Here is a 17,619-nt window from a genome sequence, read left to right as displayed (position 1 = left end):
AGAAGGTAGACAAATACAACATATCTACTGACGAGCATATACATTACAAATGATGAGGTAAAGAGCGCCCTCTATTGGTTAAGATATATACTTTCTGAGCACTGCTCTTACAACAACAATACATACAACTATTCCATGCATGGGTACACACTATTGTTATGACCTTACCTCAACTTCCCACAATGCTTTAGAGCTTGTAGCTGATGTGGCACTCTGTCTTGCAGTTACTCTTAGATAAACAAAAGATTTCTTTTTGTAATCATCACAGGTTAAAAACTTTTCTTGTTCAGCATGAAACAATCGGACAACATCTCCCTGTAGAGACACAGAAACAGACATGTCAATATTTATCGAAATGGCTCGTTATTTTGTAATGTTCTTCCATACCATTCTCAGCTCTTCCTTCTACCAATCAAACCATGGATATATCACTTAACTCCCTATTTAGTATTTAATATTCATATCATTTATTCTTTTCATAACTTTTTATTTCTCACCCATTTAATATACTTTGTTTCACTTTTAAATTTAATATTGCTACTTGAAGTGTTTATACTCATCATCACCTAGGAGATCTTTGTGATGTCAGTGAGTGAGCAACAAATGTTATACATCTAGTGGAAAACTTCATGTTCAAGGTTTTATTTCACTGTAAACACTTCTTTATTTAGTACTTCATGGTGATCTCAGACAAGATAGAGAGGTAGCTTTGATGAAAAATACTTAAGAGATTTAATTTCTGCTGAAAGGATCCATTGTGAGAATATCAATAGTAAAGTCCACATATCATTTTCTAGTTATGCTTTACAAGTAGTATACTGCCAAGATTTCATAACTGACTAGAAGATGAATGAACAGCGCCACCAAACATGTATGCAAGTTGAAAACTGTGTTTGTCAAATATAAAAGTACAACCTGAATTCAACTCCAACTGTAAGATATAAGTCATATACAAAGAATTTGTTTGTTACATTTCTATTTGCCACCCACATTACATCCTTTGATCTTTATTTTCACCTCTACTAAATATTGCATGTACATCAAGTCACCTTATACTTTGACCTCATGAGGACATATCCTCCTAACTGCAAGGAATGGTCATGACTTTGTTGACCCTGAGAGGATCTAGTAACTATGACAATGACCTTGTTGACCCTGGCACTTGACAGGATCTTGTCAATATAACTTTCTACAATTTATGACTATGTATATCTTGCTGTTTTACATCCTACTTGACCTACTTTTCACTTATCAATAATTTATAAATGTAGAATTGCACTTAAATGGTTGAAGTTACTAGATTTTGGCACCATACTTTACATTTAGTGGCTCTGTGCTGTTCCTCCATTTTCACAGGGTAAAACCTAGTTTAGAGTGTCTAAAAACATACAGAACTGAATTTTGTTGAGATGTCATTTTTAATATCTACGAATATTGATCATTATCATTCTTTTAAACACAGAAAGTGGCATAATTAGCTCTCTTTAGAGTCTACAGTATATGTATCAGAATGACGCTATCACATAAACATTACCATACAATCAACCCCAGCATGGAATGACATGTTAACCAGATGTTTTGCATTACTGAAATTCATCTTCATTCTTGCCTTGTTATCAATGAGGGGTGTCTAGTTAGCAAGCCTGACATACATGGATATATACACATACTCATTATAACATACTTCACATAGCTTTCAGCTTTAATGCATCCATTCCAAACTGTTTAATATTTCACCATGTATCCTGTCAGCAGTACATATCAAAGCTAACAAATTAATCATAACACATATGTGTTGCCAGTACAACAACCCCTAGCCGACTGATCGGAATAGATACTGCAACAATCCCTGTCCTGCCCATAGGCGACAATAGTTATTAGTCCTGAACTGATGATAACATACATACATCTATATGTAGTTTACCCATCATACTATGGTATAAAACGTTAACACATACTGATGTAGCACAGATATTCTGTGGCAGAATTACACTATGAACTAATACATATACTTGTGTATGATACAAATTGCTTGGCCATCATACTTTGGTACAAACGTCACCAGATATATAGTGTGGCACAGATATTCTGTGGCTGTTATACTGGTGAACTGAATACATTGTATATCTGTTCAATAAAGTTGAATCTAAGTACTATTAAAGGCCCATTTCAGATTAGGGATAAGTAATCATTCTTATTAAAGATAACACTATGTGATGACCTAGCATTGAAACATAGCCCATTAATGGGAAAATTCACCAACATTATGATTTGTATTGACTGATATATGTTCATATCAAAAATCAATGAAAGGAAAGCAAGCCTATATTGAGGTATGTTATCTTCCAAAAGAATGAATCGTAATAACAATTACAGATAAAGAAATTGTTTTCAAATATTTGTATAGTTTTACACACATGTAGTTTTCAACAAGCTAAGTCTCCCAAAGACAGACATGAAATTACAATTACTGTGGTGACATGGTACCAATCTATCAATGGATGCTGAAGTCATTACACTCATGGCAGTGTATCTGATAATAAGTTTTTTCACAAGTGGCAGAATATTTAATGGTGAAGTTTATTGGAAGTCCCATGCAGCGTTATAATTTTATTCAACATTTTTGTAGAGTGTTACACTTAACTTTATACTGTAAAATATGATATCCAAATATCATCTCAAATTTAATAACAATACAAAAATACACAGGTACAGTATTGTCAACTGTTGTGATGGGAAATCAATAAATGCATAGATTTCATACAACTTTTCATCTAAATTTGTGACAATTTCTATTTTTTACAGTTAAAAAGGACACATATTATAAAGAAGATGAGAGATATGAATTCTATCTTGGTCCCGGATTAAGCTGTAAAATGATGTAGATGGAGGAAGGAAAACAAGGAATTCCACCAGGGAATGGTATAGAAGTAATTGCAAGGTACTCATGTGTAAATGATGAGTTTCATTTTATTACATGGATTTCTAGAATTGCCATGGCAGGAAAGTGATGCCCTAGGGAATTTTAATGATGATTTAGTGGTTACTGTGGACAGAGACACATAATTCCAACTAAGTTTCATTCCAGTTGCCATACATCTTCTTCCACTTTCCATCACTAGGGAACATTTTATTATGTAACCTATATGCTTGTTACATTACTGCAGTATTTTATCAACGTCACAAGTACAACCAAGAGTGTGCACTGCATTTTACAACCAAGAGTGTGCACTGCATTTTACAACCAAGAGTGTGCACTGCATTTTACAACCAAGAGTGTGCACTGCATTTTAGACCATTAAGCAATGTATGACCAATATGAACTACCATAGCATGCTTCTATTTAGATGAAAATAAATAACCATATTGATCAAATCTTAAAGCAAGCCAAAACGTTGACAATATGACAAGACCTGTTGGTAGAACAGCGATCATAATAGTAATCATACAGTTGTTTATTTTTGTCATATCACTTATGGCTAATATAACTCTTCAGTGTGTAAAAACAATACCATTATACAGAGTTTCCATTGCTCAATGTACATTTCTAAAGAATTTTAAAAGTTACATTTAATCCCTACAACTAGCCTACACATATGATTATTGTAACTACATTTTCTTTAATCTCTACAACTAGCCTACACATATGATTATTGTAACTGAGTTTAATGGTGGCCATATGGATGAGGATTGTGCATAGTTTGGATTTTTAATTTATAAAACAATTTCATCATGGCTTCCTACTTCCTACTTTTGTTACCATAAACCAGTACAACTTGCCTGTCTTCTGGCTAAATCTGTGAGTTAGAAACTGAATAAGAACTGAGATTCAGGGTCACAAAATCGGCTACTACACAATTAAGGGTATGCTACACCATAAATACATGTAGTAATGAATGTAGGATTTTATGATCACCAAATTTTTACATTGTATGTTTAACTCTACCAAATTTTTACCACACACCTCATTTAAAGAAATAGAGTTGATACTCTCTACACTGTTACAGTAACATTCAACATATATGAAGCATAGAAATCCAGCAATGCTGTGGGGCTTTACACTCTACCAGGGATGATTTAACTAAATGTAATTGTCAGGTGGATCAGAAAAACCATGCAATCAGTAAGGTCAAGGACTTGACATATGTACATGACTTGGTGAACATCTTTGGAGACAAACAACTGATTGAATGATATAAATGCCATCTATATTTTATAGAATGAAATCCAACATTTGATGCTCTTTCCTAAGCTTCCTTGGGCTGCAGGCTATGTTAATTTCACTAGATAGTTATAAATATCTCATGTGTAATCACTTGTATGGCTTGACTGCCAATAAAGAACAGCAACAACAGATTGAAGGCAAATACATGTATCATGCACATGATAACTCAATCTTTTTCTGAAGACACCTCTTCCCTGAATATTATCATTACCATTATCATTTTAAAGTTACATGTATGAGCAAAAAGTTACAATGTACCTTTAATAAGTTTTCAATTTGTTGCCTAAAAACTAATTAATGTGGACAGTTTATTCATACTGTTTACATATGGACATCAAACCAGTGTACTGAGTACAAGCGATGACTGAGGTAATTCAACCAATTAGAAGGATAAATTTTTAATACAATTTTGATGGATGTTTCAAATCATGGCAAAACAATGAAAATTAGCACAAATTTATTATAGCTAACGAGGCTTTAAACTGTTTCAGGGTTCGTACACTTAAAGCAAAACAAAATTCCAGGACTTTCCAGGGGTTTTTCGTCAGTTTTCCAGGGGTATTCATATTGATTTTGGCCATTTTCCAGGGGTGTTGACAATAAAGTATATTTTTTGAATGACATCTAATTGTCTGATGTGGACGAGAAAAATCAACAACAGTTCCCATATGTCACAAAACATTTTAAAGACAATCGACACTATGCAAGATATTGGTTTCAAAACCACGTTTACACGCTAAGATTAACGGAGAAACCTCTGTCCTACCCCCTAAGTAGCCGTTTCGTCAAGCTGGTGCATTGATCGTGTAAGATTGAGTCGCAGCATTCGTCAGTCTAATTCAGACATATCCAGAAAAATAAATCAAAAACTAAAGTTTGTCCTCGTTATTGTATGGTTTGATTTACTAGATTTATAAGCCACCTAAAATAATTTTTTTCTTCAAAATTTTGAATAAAAACGTCATTTACGTAACGAAATTTCGAGCTGTGAATAACTGAATACATTCATCGCTAGCATCTCGATGTTTATGTACGGATGCCACGAGTTGCGGAACATCGCGATTTCAACTCAACTTGACCATTGACGAATGTTACTGTACCGACAACATAAAACAGTAGTTATTCTTTTAGAACATGTAACACAAATACCCATTTATCGACGAAATAAAAGTCACAACCGTACTTCCACAACCCGGAAATTCAACTGCACTTCCCTAGGCCCTAGCCCTATCTTGTAGTATTACTGTCAGTCGACTAGTGCGCCGAACTTGTAACAATTTCTAATCGAGGTTGATGATGCGTTGATACTCGCTACAGTGTTACGATAATCTTGTTAACAGACCTACTGTACATGTTACCCCGGCGCGGCCGGGACTGTTACAATATCATGTCCCTGAAATGACGACGGGGAGATGTATGGAGTAGCAATATATGCAAGATCAAAAGAAACACTGCGGCGCCCATTCAACTAATAGGCACGGTCTGTGGGGCAAAATGTCTCGTGGAACGATCGCTTGACTGTCTGGGTTCAATCGGCGTGGCGAAAGACTTTGAAAATATTTTCGCAATTTCACATTTACGAGATTCAGAATCATATGAATGGGTGGCTCGAGCACAGACATGACGATCGTCAATATTAATTGATCGATTATACATGATCATTTTCCAGGGTTTTCCAGGGGTAGGGCGCATTTTTCCAGGGTTTTCCAGGGCTTTCCAGGGAGGGTTTGAAATTTCAGGGTTTTCCAGGGTTTTCCAGGACCGTGCGAACCCTGCTGTTTATATTGTAGGCTTTGGAAAATCCTTTGTATACCAAGGTTTAGCTGTATTGTATAGTTTTGGCAATACACAGAAGAATATAATTATTATGACAAAATATATTCTAATTACAAATAATTATCATACTAAACAAAAAAAATAGAATCATATGACACTTACCCCCTTTAGTATTTCCTCAATATTTTCTTTATGCTCCATAAAAAGTGTAATCTTCCAACAGGTATTAGAGTTCACAGCATTGACCTTTAGAAAGAAAACCAAATAGTTTTAATAAGGTGACAGCATTATTAGTACTCTTTTGGGGTTTAGATTTCTATTTATGTGTGTGTAATTGACGTAATTTCTGGTTTGAATATAATGATCTCATTCAAATGGTTTCCATAGTGATTATTCCAATGTCATCAAAGATGCAGCATCGGTCATCATATATTGCCATGGCTACAAAGGATGATACTCCCACTTCTACATCTTGAATTGTACATGTCATTCTTTGAAACTAAATGTATTGTTTTTATGGTTAAGACTGGTTGTGCCAATAACAATTAATGTCTGTATACATCAACAGCACCCCATGGGGGAAAAAATTCCTCCAAAAATTCCCAAGTGTTTTTGTTATGGGTGGTAAGTAGGTAAAATCTACCTGGGTTCCCAAGGCATTTTACCTGGCTTCCCAACCAAAATCATGGTACATGGTATGGAAATCTTTGCAAATTTTAGCAGATTTCCCTCCTCTGTTACCACGGTTTCTACACCTTTCCAAAAACTCCGCTTGAACAGGAAATAAAATGTTTGTCTTTCTAAATTTACATAAAAATCAGTCAAGAAATTTTAAATATTTTCTGGTTATTTATTTTTTTGAATAAACCATACCACAGACAGGAAAAAATCATATAAATAATGATTATTGGCAAGGGTCTTATCTTCTTCCATTGAAAAATTACATGTAAATAATTAATTTACATAATTTTCAGAATATAAAAATTCTCCTGCATAGTGTATGTGTTTTCATCTGAGGTACATTTTATTTTTTTCCAGACCTGGTTTTCCCTTGGAATAAAATGCATTATCAGTACTGAAGTGAATATACATGTAGGGCATACATATCACAAGATATGAAAATATGTTCACACCTCATCAATATGCTGTCTACAGCCAAGGTGGTCTGTATTTAAGTCTAAATCTGATAAAGTGAGGGAGAGAGATCAAACAAATCTACTGACACTGATGTACCTGGAATATCAATGTGTAAGATATGACTGATAACAGAGTCCACAGGATCCGAATGAGATACCATCAGGTGTGTTCAATATATTCTTTGCATTGAATGTAACTGTAACATCTATCTTCGTGTCATATCATTTTGTGTTTGCTTCACTTTCTATAGGTAGCGGTTTGGGGTTGTTGAGATGTAGTGATTCAGCTTTCTGTGTGAAAGTGCACGATTCACAGTTTAGCATTGATAAACAGGTTTCTGGTGGTTACATCTGTATAGCAATAGTAGGTATACATGATGTAGAGGTTTGGGGTTTTTGAGATGTTCTGATTGGGCTTTCTGTATGAAAGTGATTCACAGTCTTAGTCTAGCATTGGTAGAGGTTTGGGGTTGTTGAGAGAGATTCATAGTCTAGCATTGATATTGGTTTCTGGTGGTTATATCTGTATAGCAATGGTAGGATAGAAAGATAGACGTGCAACAGCTAAGCATACATTGGACATGAAAAGAACAAAGACCCAAGTCAGTCAGTCACCTTTGATCATTTTTTATCATGGCTGGACCTCAATAACAAAGTCAAACAGTCCTCCTGTTCAGTGCTAAGGATTTGACATCTTGCAGCCTCACACTGCTCACTTCCTTGATGTCATTGAACAACTTTAGCTTGGATAACCTTTACTGATTTTTCCAGTCATTTGTGAGCAAATGTTCTATTCTAGGATGATCATATTCAATTCTAGGATGATAATATTCTATACTAGGATGATAATACATGTATTCTATTCTAGGATGATAATATTCTATTCTAGGATGATAATATTCTATACCAGGATGATAATATTCTATACTAGGATGATAATATTCTATTCTAGGATGATAATATTGTGATTTGTGATTGTGATTGTGTTTTTCCACCCTAAACACTGCAATAATACTGCAAGGAATCCTTATCCTTCTAATTCCAAACTACTCCACTGATATGACAAGATATCACCCATCCATAACAATTTAACTGTCATCATGAATATTTTGTAATCTCCTGATTATTCTAAATTGTGGTTGTCATAGGAATGATAAATTATTGTGCAAGATTATCCAGAATCTTAACCACCATTGGATGATGTAGTATTAAATATTGTGATCTAACCGGCACATATTTTACTTGGACAGTCATTTTCCTGTGATTTAAAGAGTATTACGTCATTTTTTTGAAAATTCAACATACTATTTAAGTAAATATAGTGGTATTTAGTCCTTGTAATTCTAGGCCATTGCCCATAACACAAACATTTGTAGGATATAATATACACAAAATATTTCATATAGCCTGACAACAACACAAATTTGCAGAAGATGGACTGAATATTTGTTGAAATCATTTGGGGAATCATGCTTGTGTGTAAATTAAATAGTTTGTATGGATTTGATCAACCTATGCAACCTCTGAGCCTACCTAATTTACACAACACCTATAAATTTGTTCTCCTATGCTACCTCTCTGATTATATCAATTCCCAAATGATGTATTTTTCAACTTTCTCATAATTCACAATATTTCCCTGTCCACATTTGTAATAATTTGATTTGTTTCCATATTTCAACTCATTTTATTTCATAGATATTAACAGATAAAGACTTCTATATATTGTTTGGAATCCAGTAGATACAGCAGTACCAACATATTTACTTTCTAACACTATCATTTTATGTTATCAAATATGTTATGTTATCAAATAAGTTGGATGATTATTTTCTCAATTTTTTAAAGAACTGCAGCATAGTAAGTATTTATTCATGTTTAAGTATACTTATGGATATTGTTGTCATATGCAAATGTACTGATTCACTGCCATGGAAAATATTCACAGACCCCAGATTTTCCTAGTGTTAAAGAAGCACGAGGAAACCGGAGTACACGGGGAAAACCTGCGTTGTTCGGCAGAGTCAAACTGTGCATCACTCTAAGCTTCTTACTTACAGACCCATTTAAATTTTAATCAAACCCAGCCTACACTTGGCAGGTTTCAACTCATCCTAGAGATGTAAGAGGCCTATGAGATAATCACCCGGCACCTGACAACACATCAAGTATAGTAATGAATATTGTTGTTATATGCAAAGATCCGGTAACAATGGCAAATATTCTGTGACATACTAAAGATCGCACTATGCACACCACAAATGGCTAAAAACTGTAAACATCAATCTCATATTTCAGATAAAAACATAATTCTGACGCTATGACAGATGTCGGATTCTTAATATACACAAGTTTGTTATCAACCGGATTCCACATACAAGTGAATTTCCAAGTGCTACCAGGAAACCATTACAATATTTATGGTACAGTGTGATAAATAACAGATTTCTCCTGAGAGAAAGTAACTTCTGGGTTCAACACACAGAGACAACCTAGCTAGGAACAAATAATAAATCAAGGATAAGACACTAACAGAAACATCAGTTGTCTAAGGTCACTGAACATGCTGTCTAGTTGAAACAATAAGTAAATTTTATATGCCAGAAGGAATGTTAAAGTAGCATTAGTGGATATAAATGAAGTTTCTTACTCATGGGGTTTACAAATTATACCCCTGATGTTTCTGACAAGATATCAGCCCAAACTGGGATTTACTTTCCTAATGTTTCCACTCTGGGAGTGCAAACTATATTTGTTAGTCAGTTTTACATTACACTATGGAGTTCTGGAATATTCTGATAACAAACATTTATACAAATATCAAAACTGAAACTAACAGACGTACAAACAGGAACTTGGAAACTCTGCCGCCATGAAGTCTGGATTTCAAGACAGACATATGGTAAGAGTGAAATATAAACAGGAAACTAAACCAACTGTTTTTAATAAGTGATACAAATTTAGTAGGACTGGGGTTGAGTTTTTATACTAACCTCTTTACATCCAGGATTGTCAATGAGTTCATAATTGCTGGCATGTAATGGCTGTCCTGCATTTACAGGATTTAAAACAACTTTATCACCAACAACAACCTGTCAAGAGAAATACATTATGGTATTAACATCAACAGTTGTGTAATAAAAGTCTGGGACTATCAGAGACCAAATATCAGACTTTGGATCTTGTTAACATACAGTATACAGTGGTTGCCCTACATTGCCAGGATTTTTCTCTGACAATAATCTACCAAAGATATAAAAAACAGATAGTGGCTTATTTCACAGTTTCACATACAATATTGTTTTTGTAGCCTGGGGACTTTCAGAGATCATATCTCAGCTTTCAATATCTGTATGCATAACAGTTTAAATGACATACACAGAGGTTATCCTGAACTCCAAGGATTTTAACACAATGTTGTCGCCAAGAACTGTCTTCACAGAGAAATACAAGACATGGTTTTATTCATAGTTATGTCCTGTTTATATCTTTCTACACTGTGACTTTCTCTTTTTCTTTATCTCAAGTTTTGGTATTAGCTATTCACGATAACTATATGTATGCTATAAATTACATGCAGAGCTCACAGAATTGAAAATATCTTCATATGCATATGACTGGCAGTACTCTATACATAGTGGTATTATTCACGTAGTCTGAAACTTTCTGTAAATCAGAGTCTGATCTCAGGATGACCAGCAAGTATATCTTACATGTGACCAGCCAATGAAGGTATTGCACATTAAACTTTTTTGTGTCAATTTAAATTAGACAGGTGAGAATGTCTTTAATATGATTCTTGGGTTTTTTAGAGTTTTTTTCAAGTAAGCCTTGGCTAAAACGATTGCATTGGACATTTAATCTGTACAGAACTCCTGCCCATCAACAATGACTCCATCCACATAGACTATCAACATTTCATCCACACGCAACTCTTTGATACTGAATTGGTATCAAAGGAGAGCATAGATAGATATGATGAAAATGAAATATGTGATTCCATCACTTACATTGTCACCAGCTGATCTGAGTTTATAGAATGGGTTGACATAGAACCAGGATCCTTCGTTACCAGACGCATCCAGTGTGACCCGCATGGCATTCTTCTCTAGTAGGGCAGGAAGACGTTTGTTCACTGTCAAATACTTGTTACTTTTCAAGTGGAGAAGCTGTTCCAAGAGAAATAAGATAGAACAAATTGATTAATGTTGAATGTTTGCAAGAATTTCATATTGGATATGGGAACAGCAAAAATGGGGGGGGGGGGGGGGGGGGGGGGGGGACCCCACAATAAATGTCTCAAGGAGTCATACATTTTGCCCTTGACCATACCACATTCATTTACAGAATTTCAATGGTAAAATTGTGTGTGTGTGTGTGTGTGTGTGTGTGTGTGTGTGTGTGTGTGTGTGTGTGTGTGTGTGTGTGTGTGTGTGTGTGTGTGTGTGTGTGTGTGTGTACAGATGGATGGACGGACAGCTGGATGGATGGATGGACAGATGGAGGGAAGTGTACATGTACACGTGTGTGTGTGTGTGTGTGTGTGTGTGTGTGTACAGATGGATGGACGGACAGCTGGATGGATGGACGGACAGATGGAGGGAAGTGTACATGTACACGTGTGTGTGTGTGTGTGTGTGTGTGTGTGTGTGTGTGTGTGTACATGGACAGATGTATATTACATTGTGTGTGTGTGCGTGTGTAGATGGATGGATGGATGGAAGTTTTCATGTACACACGTGTGTGTGTATGTGTATGTGCATGATTGGATGGATGGATGTAGATAATTTGTATTATATTACATGAAGGTGTATATGTGTGTGTGTATGTATGTGCGTGTCTGTCTGTCTGTCTGTCAGTCAAAATTACACACACAAATATATTACATCACTGAATACACTGTATCTTTCATAACCTTGAACTGTTGTAAGATCATTTGCATATTACATGTAGATATGAACTATTTTGGTGACACTTGACACTGCTGCAAGTTGAAGTGTTTCTAAACATTATCTTAATCTATCTGTTTGATGATGCCACACCACTCTAAAACAGTTCTCTATCAGAACCATGTCTACATCATCATGAATCTTGACATATGAGATGAAACACACAAATAGCAGTTCTGCATACCATGCCCCAGGTGCTGTCTTGCACTGATAGTTATCACTTTCCATAGACCTCAAAAGTGGAGGTTTTATCAATTTTATCAATACACAGATGAAAAATGAGATTGTAACGAGAACATAACAATCGCATACAGCACCCGCTGATCACCAAGGAGATACTTATTCAATGAAAATGACATCTGATAAATTTTCTGACTTAGTGTGCAACTGTAGAATAATTGAATGAAAGTGAAGCAGACACTATAAATAAATCATCAAATGGCATGAAAAACATCATACTTTCTACCCCAGTGAGGCAAGGAAAAGTTACTAGTATTTAAAATGAATCTCTACAGAGCAACAAGGTGTCAACTTTCACACAATTAGTGTTTAATAATACCTATCTCTTGAGATTTGGGTTCACTTCCTGTCATCCAAGTCTACTCTACAATGGACACTCAAGCTGAAGTTTTATGGAGATTCCCACCAAAATGATAATACAATGGAAAAGGTCAATTAGTCACATGAATATTTTGTGATTGGATAACAAATATCATGTTTCTTGCATTGTATTTTGTGATTGGCATATTAAAATCACGTTATTTTGTGATTGGACAGTAGAGATTACATGTACATGTTATTTGGTGATTGGATGACATATCACACATTATTCTGTGATTGGATGACAAATCACATGGTATTCTATGATTGGATGATAGAGATCACATGTTATTCTGTGATTGGATGACAGATCACTTGTTACTCTGTGATTGGATGACATAGATCATGTTATTTTATGACTGGAGAAATAAAGTTACTTTTCTTCCCTTCTACAAATTATACATGTACATGATTTGGTAATGTTTCTTGTAAATTGATCATTCATAGAGACAAGTTTTCGAGCAGGATTAAAGATCAGACTGTAAAACATGAATATCATCAAATTGAAAAGTTACAATTCACAAGTAGTTCAACTCTGTATTATAGCATTGAACTTTTGATCTGTTTTGGTCAAAGATCTCCATCAAAATGACAAGTTTCATAGTTACAACTGACCTCTTCGTGTTATTTACTATCAAAGTAGAACTACTTGTATATTTTATTCGATCCTACCTAACTGACGTTTATTTTTGGTTATGAAACTAGTACTGTATTGTAATCTTACCTGTACAACACTACCATACTGTATCACACTTCCCATTAACTTCTTATTTTCTGCTTCATTCTGTTTCTTTTCCAGTTCAGCTGCATGCTGCAGATCACAAAAGAAATAACATCAACAATGAATTAATTTTCAGAATCAACAGAATTGAAACACCATTTGCACTTCTTTTTAACACTGTCTGTGAAACAAACAGGGTTCACCATTGAAGTGTCTGGCAGTAAATTCCTTTTCCATGCGTTCAACTGGTGAATATTCCATGAATATTCTGAGCTACATTTCTTCAATAGACTGCCATCTACTTTGCCACAACTGATAGTTCAATTGTCCGACAATGCATAAAAAGTACATACATTAGAAATGTCCAGGAGTAAATTAATACTGCTCGTTATTTGAAATTCTGGGATTTTCATTCTAAGAATCCTGTGTGTATGCTAAACCAAGCATCAATCCAGCTGAACTATAATACTTTGTACCGCAAACATTGAGTTGCTACAAATAAATATATTTAGAAAATGAAGATGTCAAATAATCAAATTGTGTGAAATTAGGAAAACTATATATCTCTAATACAATCTTCTCCTTTAAATCCACTATTCAAAATTCAAAATCCTAACACAACTGTATGTAGACTACTGTTTGTTGCAATCCACAACAATTTCTCTTCCAACTACTATATGTATGTTTTATTTTTCTATTCTAATTGAAATTATAAAGTTTTGTCGAAGGACTATATATGCCTAGAGAGGGAGTCTGACTGATATCTGACAAAATGAGAATGAACCTCAGTAAATGTTTACAATCTGGTATAATTATAAAACTAGAAACAGAACCTACACATCCTGCGACAGAACCCCATGATGTGCACATGCAAGTGTGTCGTACTTACTAATTTAGGGTATTTGTACAAGTGATTGCATTGTTCTATGCAGTTGTACTTTCATGACCATAGCAAGCAAATATCCCTATTAGAGTACCCACACTGGAACCCACACTGGAACTCATTCAGAATGGGCTTGTTTATCCAAAACAGCAAATTTCCATAAAAATTATATTAGATTGCGTGCTTTCATCATGATCATGTCCTCATTTGCATATAATTTGCATGCAGGTATGTAATAATGTTTTCGGTATTGCACTGCAGTACAAATACCATTAGTATGCATGCATGCACAACGGTGCAATACATTTTTGACCAGTCATTTTGATTCTATGATTTATGAACATTTGATAAGTCAATGAAGCCTCAGGGTATTGATCAATGAAAACTAAACAGCATTAAACATAAATACCAATTCATTTTTTTATATACATGTACATGTATAGTGAGAAATCTATCAATATATTCTTTTAATCAAGTCATTAATCAACCATCTACACTGATGTAATAGGTTTACATGTATAAGTACAAGAACACTGAAATGATAAAGAAATCACTGAATGATGCAAATAAAACTATAAAACTTAAATGGAAGTATTCATAAAAGTATATGTATGCCTTCAAGAGCACTTTAGACATAGCAGATATTGAGATAAGTTCACTGTATGCACTTTTATCACTATTGCATATTTGTTTCCCCTATAGGCATTCATCATTCAGCAAGGAGGAAAGAAAGAAAGAAACAAACAAACAGCCAGCCCATCAGGGGTTGTACACATACTGAGAGATGCCAATGTATTCACTTTTATTTTCTATGACTATTGCACAAGTCATTTCCCCATTGGTCATTGGTATTATTATTCAGTAAAGAGGAGAGACACAAACAAACAGACAGCTCATCAGGGTTGTTGTACACATACTGAGATATGTCCGATGTTTGCACTTTCACTCATTTTAAGTGAGACAGAGATATATTTTGTATCGTTAGCACTTTTATGACAATATCACATTTCATTCTAACCTTACAGATCACAATAATTAAAGTTCATGTACAAGTATTTGACAGTAAGGTACCTCATAAAGTCTTTTATTCATGTTTCAATAAAAAATATCTATAAATCAAAATTTATGACTTACACACTGTCATATTAAAGTATGTTTATTAGAAAGACGATACCCTCGAATCTAGGTTGTCAAATTTCTGTAGAGTGTGGAAATGAAACAGCATGTAGAGAGATCAATATCCAGTCAAGCGGAGTTTATTGAGATGCTGAAACATGAAATGAGGAAGTTGGCAGATGTGAAAAGGATTCACAACAAAAATCTATCTCAAGACCAGGCATTGTGATAACAGTTCTTGTATAAACAAGCAGTCAATTTTCACAATTACTGTATATGAGTTATAGTGATTGACACTGACATCCTTACACCTGTCAGCAATATCAAGGACATTTGGATCATAGAAAATACGGTCACTGCAAAATATTGAACATTTATAATTTCAAGCAAAGTGGTTGATTTTTAAGACTTCTGTCACCCACATGTTCTTGTAATTATCAATATTAATCATTTTACCATTTGCAAACCAAGTTGTATGTGTATGAACAAAAAAATAGAGGATTTATAACCAGGTTGATCTGCATCACAACATGAGTCTTCATCATTGATTCTGCAGTGCTCAAAATAATATTGCTATTAAATACCATCATTTTCCCCAATTCTTTCAGTACTAGATCTAATTAAAGTGTTCTCAAATATTTCTCTTTATAAATTCAGAAAATACTCGTGACTGGCACCTTATGTCACTCATATATTTCTCCACTGAACTAAAACAATACTGAGAAGTCCATTCTAATTGTCTATACGAGTGCTACAGGCATTTCATTAGCAGGTTGACAGATGGATACCTCACATAGTAGTCCCTGGTACTAGATCATGATATGGTAAAAAACACATCTTCCACTTTGACATTTTTTGACATTCAAATATACAAATGAAGGCATCTTCTGCCTGTTTTGATGGGAAGTGCAATTACTTATCTTGGCGACATAGTGAAAGAAGATTTTTTCATTTCTTAAATTAAGAGGACACTGAAAAATTATACATTGAACTCAGCATAAATGTAGCCTTGTTTATTGCTTCTAAAATAAAAAAACAGAGTACATCACTACATGTAGCTAATATCAACAATATGGTATGTTGAAGCAAATGTACAATTATCCTACAGAAGACAAGACATGTTCTCTTAGCTATAGGCTAATTCAAAGTAAATTTCTGATAATAGTCCATCGTAAGGATTCTTCATCTCAAGTGTGTATTCATGATTCTGGATTTAACAAAATTAGAGGAAGTACATAGATAGCTGTAGAATACATGTTATGTGAATGCTACCCAGATGACGTCCAGTCTTGCACTAGGTACATGCAGTAATGATCATGATGGCAAATCGAAGGCCTTAATTCTTCAGACCCACTTCAAGGATTAAAATTTAGCTACATGTACATGTACAGAAAAAGTTGATCCAGAACAAAAGAATATTCCCGGGTAATTCTTGTGGCTCCACTGATGAGATAACACTAATGCAATGACCTAAGATGGAAACATAGCCTTTTAAATAGATTTTTGCGTGTTAATGGGATTTAAATTGTAATTCAAATGCATTTTAATGTACATATTCCATGTATTGAAGTTACAGGTGCACTGACTCAATCAGACTTACTTCATTGGTACGTACACAAAGCACACCACATTGTGTGGGGCCTCTCCTTGCTGTTCTAATTTGTTAATTTTCATTGGTGTTGATAATGAAATTCCTTTCATACTGTAAAAACTAGAGAGTAAATTTTGCATTTGTAGGTTGCATTTACCCTAAGATTTTCTGCAGAACTGGCAATACTTCAGCTGCCTTACAGTCACATTACTGTCAAATCCCAAGCAGTGAATGAATAATGACTGATGTCATGTTCACAGTGTAAGGACTACATGCATGTACCTCAAGCTGAGCAACAGATTGGTTTATCCCCAGTTACATGTAAAAATATATTGAGCTTTAAATTACTGATACTGATAGGTTCATTAATTCAATTAGGTGATCATGATAACAAATCCTTTCAGTAGAAGTCTAAACAGAAGCAAATGTATATCTAAGTAACTTAATAACATGAGAAAAGGGGTGTAGTACATTATAAGTAATGCAGCCATAGATTTCTTTGTTACTTGGTCATACCAAAATGAAGTCAGGGTTAGCAATTTACTCCATTGTAAAACTTGGGTTGTACATGGAAATTAAACTTGAAACAAACATTTTGTTATACCTAGTCAAAGTCTATTAC

At 34.5% G+C, this 17,619-nt stretch overlaps 1 protein-coding gene across 2 annotated transcripts in view; it reads right to left on the bottom strand.

The window, feature by feature from the left end:
* LOC144453392 (inositol 1,4,5-trisphosphate receptor-like) overlaps positions 1–17,619 on the bottom strand; it is a 145,799-nt gene that overhangs the window by 74,697 nt on the left and 53,483 nt on the right. For both annotated transcript variants that reach the window (XM_078144679.1, XM_078144686.1), the window contains exons 4-8: positions 13,411–13,497; positions 11,148–11,306; positions 10,131–10,229; positions 6,164–6,247; positions 169–315 (exon numbers count right to left, since the gene is read on the bottom strand). In XM_078144679.1, the coding sequence (XP_078000805.1) occupies positions 169–315; positions 6,164–6,247; positions 10,131–10,229; positions 11,148–11,306; positions 13,411–13,497 (576 nt within the window). The remainder of the gene's footprint in view (positions 1–168; positions 316–6,163; positions 6,248–10,130; positions 10,230–11,147; positions 11,307–13,410; positions 13,498–17,619) is intronic.

The sequence above is a fragment of the Glandiceps talaboti genome, chromosome 1 (assembly GCF_964340395.1).
Source record: "Glandiceps talaboti chromosome 1, keGlaTala1.1, whole genome shotgun sequence".
NCBI lineage: Eukaryota > Metazoa > Hemichordata > Enteropneusta > Spengelidae > Glandiceps > Glandiceps talaboti.
This window is presented reverse-complemented; position numbering and strand designations above follow the sequence as displayed.